The sequence below is a fragment of the Rhamphochromis sp. 'chilingali' genome, assembly GCF_963969265.1.
Source record: "Rhamphochromis sp. 'chilingali' genome assembly, chromosome: 21".
Lineage (NCBI taxonomy): Eukaryota > Metazoa > Chordata > Actinopteri > Cichliformes > Cichlidae > Rhamphochromis > Rhamphochromis sp. 'chilingali'.
This window is the reverse complement of record NC_137949.1, coordinates 31,881,096-31,889,131: the sequence shown is the minus strand read 5'-3', so window position 1 is coordinate 31,889,131 and position 8,036 is coordinate 31,881,096. Positions and strand designations below refer to the sequence as shown.

The 8,036-nt window shown below is 42.2% G+C and overlaps 1 protein-coding gene across 1 annotated transcript; it reads left to right on the top strand.

The window, feature by feature from the left end:
* Positions 1 to 500: 500 nt before the first annotated feature.
* On the top strand, positions 501 to 8,022 carry klhl28 (kelch like family member 28). The gene is made up of 6 exons (XM_080870456.1): positions 501 to 638; positions 1,510 to 1,770; positions 1,857 to 2,494; positions 2,610 to 3,053; positions 4,165 to 4,373; positions 4,486 to 8,022. The coding sequence occupies exons 2-6, from the start codon at positions 1,510 to 1,512 to the stop codon at positions 4,647 to 4,649; spliced, it is 1,716 nt and encodes a 571-aa protein (XP_080726582.1). The 5' UTR covers positions 501 to 638; the 3' UTR covers positions 4,650 to 8,022.
* The last annotated feature ends 14 nt before the right edge of the window (positions 8,023 to 8,036 follow it).

Genomic DNA, 8,036 nt, shown 5'->3' with positions numbered 1-8,036 from the left:
AAAAGGGTAAATTATGTGTGCTTACTTAGCAGCAATATATCATGTGAGTGGTAGTGTCACGATGATACCTGGTGCCTACATTTTGCACTTTCCTTTCCTCTCCCCTCCCACATTCAAGTAAAACATATGCCTGCAATGCTGCCACATAACACAGTAGGTTTGTATTGGACTAAAAATGTGTTCATTTCTTGTAAATAGTTCTTTTTTGAATTGTGAAACACATTTTCTTTTTCAAACTATAAAGCAATCGATCAGTACAATGCAATTTACGTTGCTCGGATAAGCGGAGAGCACAATTGCAGAGAGGAATTTTTTGAAAATAAAAGTAATGAGTAAAATAAAGGAGGAAATAAGTAAAATAAAGAACACCAAGTAGAATACGGTTAAACTCAATAACGAGCATTGTCATTGATTTGGTTCTTAACCATTCAGTGAATTAAATAACGGCAAATATCGTTTTATTTTGAAAATCACCGGAAGTGGGTGTGCTGCCCTGGTAGCTGGTTATAATAAGAGCTCGTCTGTAGCTTTGTGGCTAGGTTGCAGGTTGTTTTCTTGATAGCCGCCCGGGCTTCGCTGTCGTCGCCACTGCAAAATCGGTCATTACAGCGGCACGCCAGACGGGCTGTAAACTACAGGTTTGCTTTTCTTAATCTGACGATGCTAAATGTTATCTAAATCCTGGCTACAACGTCACGTTTTGTATCTGTCAGCCATGTTACTGTATATCAATCAATGATACAGCTAGCCACAGGAACCGTGTTTATTTTTAGCAGCTAACCTGCGGTGACTGCAGCGCAGGGAAACGGCAATATCAGCTCTCTGTATTTGTTGGCGTGGAAAAATAATATACTGACAGTACAGTGCACACATGAGCGTTGTGCGTGTGATGTTCGTGCAAATGTGTTTATGCAAACTGCTAAGCTGCTGGTGAGCTTTACAGTACTGGCTACCGTATTAGCTGTGTGCTTATTTTAAGCTAAGAGGTAGCTAGCGATTTTTAATCTGGCCAAGTCCTGCGTTCAGAAATCAAGGCCCCAGTTAACAAACTGATGTGTTGTTGTGACTCGTTGTGCCAAAGCTTGGATACAGAGTGCTCACATTTAGCCTCCTGGTTTTAGGGCAATCTAGAATGTGTGTTGTTTTTAGCTAATACGTGTAGATGACTTTACGCTGCGTTGTTTCTTAATAAAGACCATGCATATTTAGCTTAACTCGCAGTAATCTGCTAACAAAACTGGTTAGAACAACTAATGCAATACTTGGTTCGGGGGAAATAATGTCTGACTGCATCATACTGCCCAGGCCTGTTTACTTAACGCGTGCTGTTATTACGTCACGTTACCCAAGCCAGAAAGTGTGACTTTTCAGGCTTGTAGTGTCAGAGCCGTATGGCACTTGGATAACGTCCAGGACTTCTATTAGCTGACCGGCCTATCTTTGGAAAACATCACTGACTTTATGACTCTTCTCAAAACATTACACTGATCTGTGATTTGCTGCTCTCAGATGGACCAGCAGGACCAGTCCTATATGTTTGCAAGTCTGACACGGCCTCACTCAGAGGAGCTGCTGCAAGGCCTCCAGCTCTTGCGGCAGGATCACGAACTATGTGACATTGTGCTGCGTGTGGGTGATGCCAAGATCCATGCCCACAAAGTAGTGCTGGCCAGCATCAGTCCTTATTTCAAGGCCATGTTTACGGGTAACCTGTCAGAAAAGGAGACCTCTGAGGTGGAGTTCCAGTGCATTGATGAAGCTGCCTTGCAGGTATGCTTCTATCCAACACTTGCTAGCCACAGTGATTAACTGCTGTAGCATGTTTATTGTAACACTTGTGCTGTCTTTGCTTCTAGGCTATAGTGGAGTATGCTTATACCGGGACGGTGTTTATCTCCCAGGAGACAGTGGAATCTTTGCTCCCCGCTGCCAACTTACTCCAGGTTAAGCTTGTACTTAAGGAGTGTTGTTCCTTCTTAGAGAGCCAGCTGGACGCTGGAAACTGTATAGGCATTTCCCGCTTTGCAGAGACTTACGGCTGTCATGACCTGTGCTTGGCTGCAACGAAGTTCATCTGTGAGAACTTTGAGGAAGTCTGTCAAACGGAGGAGTTTTTTGAACTGACGAGAGCCGAGTTGGATGAAATTGTGTCCAATGATTGCCTTAAGGTAGTCACAGAGGAGACTGTATTTTATGCCCTCGAATCATGGATCAAATATGATGTAACTGAGAGACAGCAGCATCTGGCTCAACTGCTGCACTGTGTTCGCCTTCCGCTGCTCAGCGTCAAATTCCTCACTCGCCTATATGAAGCCAACCATCTTATACGAGATGACCACGCCTGCAAGCATCTGCTCAATGAGGCCCTCAAATATCACTTTATGCCTGAACACCGGCTGTCCTATCAGACTGTGTTGTCTGCACGACCCAGGTGTGCCCCAAAGGTGCTGCTTGCAGTAGGAGGCAAGGCTGGACTGTTTGCCACATTGGAAAGGTAATGCTAGTGACTTGTAGATTACAATTGGATGCATTTGTATAAAAGCAACTTTCTAAACTTAAATTTTTTTTTTTAAAGTGTCTTAGTGTTTTGTTTTTTCCTTGTCTTTCAGCACGGAAATGTATTTCCCTCAGACGGATTCATGGATAGGACTGGCCCCTCTCAGTGTACCCAGATATGAATTTGGAGTGGCGGTGCTGGACCACAAAGTTTATGTTGTGGGAGGCATCGCCACACATATGAGGCAGGGCATTAGCTATCGGAGGCACGAGAGCACAGTCGAAAGCTGGGACCCCGAAACCAACACGTGGTCTTCAGTGGAGCGTATGGCAGAGTGTCGCAGCACTCTCGGTGTAGTGGTCCTGGCCGGAGAGCTGTATGCCCTGGGAGGCTATGACGGCCAGTATTACCTCCAGTCTGTGGAGAAGTATGTCTCGAAGCTGAAGGAGTGGCAGCCTGTGGCACCCATGACGAAGTCTCGCAGCTGCTTTGCCACCGCTGTCCTAGATGGGATGGTGTATGCTATTGGAGGCTATGGCCCAGCACATATGAACAGGTAATCTTACTTAGAGTAGTTGTGTATATATGCTGTAAGTGCATGTTGTCTCCAAGTGACCATTAAATACTTGGACCAGGCAATTTTAAATGACTTTCCAATTTATTTAGCAGTCAAATAATGCTTTGTATAGATGCGTGTGACATAAAATTGTACCCCCCCCCACTACTATCTTTAGTTTAAAACGGTCTTTAACGAAACAGGTTAGGACTTTAAGAATTCCTAAAATGTTGTTGTTGTTGTGTGTTTGTTTTTTGTTTTTTTGGGGGGGGGGGGTTCTTTCCTCTCAGGGTTATGTTAATTATTTATTAGAAGTGGCAATGAAGTGAAGGATATCGAGTCTAGCTGAGAAAAAGACCAGGAGCTTGTTAATAAGTGCTGGATAGCCATAACAGAATTGGTTGTTAAATGTGTTGCTGTATTGCTGAGGTCACTAGAGAGCAGCGCTCTTGTTGCTTGTTTCCTTGACTCCCAAAACCCCTCAGGAAAATGTGTTTGGACAGAATCTGTGGGGACATTTTTCTTCTTCTTCCCCCCCCCCCGCTTTCCCCCGTGGCTTATATGGCTTAGTTTGCCAATGTTCCAGTGGCTCTCAGGAATTCATCGCTCCCTCATTACAAGTTCAAATTGGCGTGTTTGATATGACCATCTAACTTGTTTTCTTTTTTTCCCTGTACGATTAAAAGAAAATTGCTCAGTCATTATGCATTGTGAAGCTCGCATGCATAGAAAGAGCCCCATTGTGTTTACATTACTTAACAAAATTTCTCAGCACACAGCTATAACAGTGGTGGTGGAAAAAATAAATACAATGCAGCAGTGCCTCTGTTTGACTGAGCAATAGCTCCCATTCAAAGCTGAACAAAGGTTCTCTGAACTGTCATTTAGGCTTTAGTAGAAGGGGAACAGGAGATGGAGGAGGCATTCTTACACCAGATGTGTAATGTGAGCTCACCTTTAGGTCTGCAAAGACTGGTCATTGTGGATATTGCCATAAATATCTCAAAGTGAAGGCACAGCTGGAAGCAAAGCTAGGTATTGCAAGTAGCGGGTGAGTTGGAGCGTTTTAACCTTTGTGTTTTGATAACTGTGCTGCGTCTACTGTACACAGCGTGGAGCGGTATGACCCTAGCAAGGATGCCTGGGAAATGGTAGCCCCTATGGCAGATAAGAGGATCAACTTCGGAGTAGGTGTGATGCTTGGATTTATATTTGTGGTGGGTGGACACAACGGAGTGTCGCACCTGTCCAGCATCGAGCGGTACGATCCACATCAAAACCAGTGGACGGCGTGCCGACCAATGAACGAACCCAGAACTGGTGAGTTTTGAGTTTTAAATTCAAAATGAGTGACTCTATTGTGATGGTTGGATCCAGAAAATAACACGAAAAGCCTATAATGAGAGATGTTTGTGGTATTGTTGTCTTCCAGGTGTGGGCTCTGCCATTGTGGACAACTACCTCTATGTGGTAGGAGGTCACTCTGGGTCATCCTACCTGAACACCGTTCAGCGTTATGATCCCATCTCAGACAGCTGGTTGGACTCCAGTGGCATGATGTACTGCCGTTGTAACTTTGGTCTGACTGCCCTTTGACCCATGGCCCAGCCAGCTAGGACCCAATAAATTACCTTAGACACAAAGAAGACTTTCTCTCTCTTTTTATTATTTTATTATTTTATTTTTTTGGCTCTCCTCCTCCTTCCCCACATTCATCCTCCAGGTGCAGATGAGCTTGCCTGCACATTTTCGTTAACATCAGAGCATTTCTGAGTGGATGGGTGTACCGGGCTAGCTGGCTGGCTAGAAGGGGGACTGCAGTCCGTGCTGCAGGGATGAGGAAGAGCTGGAAGGTTCTGGAGATAACGGAGGAAGGTGGATGGTGTTTGGATGACTGTCACTGGAAAACTGAGATGAATGCTCTATTGCTGCTGGACCACAATGAGGACTTCGAGCTATGTCTCAGAGGATTGTGGAATCTGCTTATTTACGTTACAAAATTCTTCGTCAAGTTTGCAGACAGTTTTATGTTGTGCTTCACGTCCTTAATTGTGCTAAATTTTTTGTTTTGTTTTGTTTTGTTTAGGAATTTTTCTGCTGCAACCAGAGCTGTGTGTTCAAATTTCCTAGAACACTGCAGTTTGCTTGTGCATTTGATGACTATGTGGTTATTGGCCATATAGTGTGTATGTCTGTGTGTATGGTCCAGGGGGTATGTGCATGTCAGATAGAACTGTTTTGTTTTGTCACATGTCTGCGTGCAGAACTGATGCTTGGGCTCAGCAACGCAGGATAATTCTGCATCCACATCAGTGCTTGACAAAAAATAGAAAAGTTGGAATATTTATATTTTCTCAAAAAAGGGCTGCCTTTCTCTTGTAAATGGTCTAAATGAAATATATAGATATAAATATATCCTCTAGTGCATTGCCTGTAAATGTTTTTCTGCACTGGCTCACTAATGTGTGTACAGTTTGATTCCCACAGCCACTGTAGAGGTGAATTTTCCTTAAAGTGTTCACCACTAGTCTCTGCTTCATCCTCTGAGCCATTTAAAAACGCAAAACAAAAAGTTAAAAAAAAAAAAAAAAGGGTCTCATATTCTCTCCTCTGTTGCATCGGTCTAAGGTCAGATCATGCACTTGCTACTGTTCACAATAGTTGAAACTGACCTTGGCCTTCTTTTCACCTTTTTTGGTCTGTATACAATACTAACTGGTGCTATATTTAGGATTCAGGATTTAGCTGTTTGTCTGCGTTGCTTCATCCAGTTAATGTCAAACTCTGTTAGGCCTCTGCTGTGTAACTGGTGATAGTTATTTGCTATCGTATGAATTTAATTGGAGAAAATGCAAGTGGCCCCTAAAGCTACTAAAAGGGAAGCCTGTGGGCCAACAACTGCAAACTTCTACCTGCATAGTCCCCAAAGGCGAGAAGATTGGCATGATTACATTTCTTTTCTTTTCTTTTTTTTTTTTTTTTTCTTTTCTTTTCTTTCTCTCAAATACTTCAAACTTTTTTTTTTTTAAAAAATGTTACACTTTCTCCATTATTGGTCCAGTTGCAGGATGTGAGCATCCTTTGTCAACTATCTGTAGCTGGTATCCTCTCTTGGCTTTGAACACTATTTTATTTGTGATTGGGTCAGAAATTTCTGTGCTAGTTAATCCTCCTCTAAAAACATGTCTACACGTGGCCAGGTCTTGCTTGCAAGCTTAGGTTTTAAGTAATATTTTCACAGATTGGTGTGAAACGGCAAAAAGTTTGAAAAGGAAACGGTCCTACGCAACATCTTCCCTTGTGCCACATTTTTAAATATTTTCCCTGCATTCTTCCATGTGGTTATATATGGAGGTGGATGATAAGGCACCAAGGGCTGTGCTTGCCAGCTCTGGCCATGTTGTTGCTGTCACCAGGCCTGGGAGAGAGTTCAAAGCGTGCGACTGGGCTCGAGTGACTGCACAGCAATAGAGGGGACACTCGATTAGCAGACGGCCAGGTAGTGATGCGTCTTAAGTCACTTGTTTTATGTTCAAGGCATGGGTTGTTGGTTGTGGGTTTTTTGCGTTGCTTTGTGGACTAATGTTTGCACATAAGTGGGAACTTTAACCAAGCTCTGCATTGCACTTACCAAACTATTTGATACATATTGTAATTTCTATATATGTTTTGATTTAAGCTAATGGCATTTAGATACTGCAATAAGACTTGTTTCCTTTCGTGGGTTAAATTATGTTTTGTTGTTTGTCTCTTTAAAAAGAAGAGAAAAAAAATAGAATAAGGCCAAGGCATCTAATGTTGGTGTAAGAGAACCCCCACATAGCATGTCTGTCAGATCACACTGTTGGCTGGTGATGTCCAAATGAAACATCAGACTGTAGCTTGACATTGTCTAAACCAACCAGTCATCCTATGTTGTCATTTTTGTTGTGCATGCTGGTTCATTTTGCACAAAGCATGTGTTTATTTGGTTCAATTTAGATGAATTTTTTTCCTGCAGTTCAGCACTTATAAGTCTCGTAAACACTACATAGGTGTGTTCTTTCACCTTGCCCTTGTTTACTCTAAACTAAATCTGTAAGATGAGAAGTTAAATGACATTTGCCGTGCAAACTGGTCAGTGTCACATGTGAGAATCGCGGTTTGACATTGATTTGTTTCTTTTTTTTCCCCATCAAAGTCAAGTACTTTGAATTTCTGATTTATTTGAAAAGTAACACACAACTTAATTTGTATGTCTGTACACTTTATTTCAAAACGGCACAACTATTAATTTTGTATTTAATTTTTTTGTTTGTTCTCTAAATTCTTGTTTTTTTTTGGTCTGTTGTAGTAGTGTTTGTCACTTTAGCACTGCAGCCACGGCACAGAATCACGCAGGCGTAATTGTGCGCCGTCGCCGCTGCCACGATTCATCTTGTCACTGTTATGTACATATGTTGCCATTTCTGATGTGTATACTAACTATTTTAAGGTTGGAGAGAGGCTGATGAAAATCTGGAAACGTGAATCTGCAAAAAAAGAACAGATGTATGCCTTTTTTTTTTCTTTTTTTTTTTTTCTTTCTCTTTAAATTATGGCCTAAATTAATGTCATGTTTTGCCACCACTCTCACCAAAGTGCTTGTACAAAGAAAGCAGATGGATGACTAACACATGTTCTGCAGTGGCCTACCACTCTGTTTATGTCTGGGAGGGGGAGGGGGGGGGGTGAAATCCTATGAAACTGATGTCAATGTTAGCCAAAATGACCACTCTGCTTCTTTTTACATTTCCTTGTGTGTCTGGAGTAAGGTGATGATCTTGAATTTTATATCCTGTGGATTAATACTGGAAGTACAAGATAACATTAGGTGTTTAAAAACAGTAGCTTTTCACATTTTCTCATGTTTGACTGAAGACATTTTACATACATTTAAGTCTGTTTATGTGGTGCAGCTGTACCCAGTTTAAAATAAATGCCTGCCTTAAAAAGGTACTGCCT

Coding starts and splice junctions, on each gene's coding strand:
- klhl28 (XM_080870456.1), top strand. CDS start 1,510: ATGGACCAGCAGGACCAGTCCTATATGTTTGCAAGTCTGACACGGCCT. Junction 1,771..1,856: donor TTGATGAAGCTGCCTTGCAG/GTATGCTTCTAT, acceptor CTTTGCTTCTAG/GCTATAGTGGAGTATGCTTA. Junction 2,495..2,609: donor CTGTTTGCCACATTGGAAAG/GTAATGCTAGTG, acceptor CTTGTCTTTCAG/CACGGAAATGTATTTCCCTC.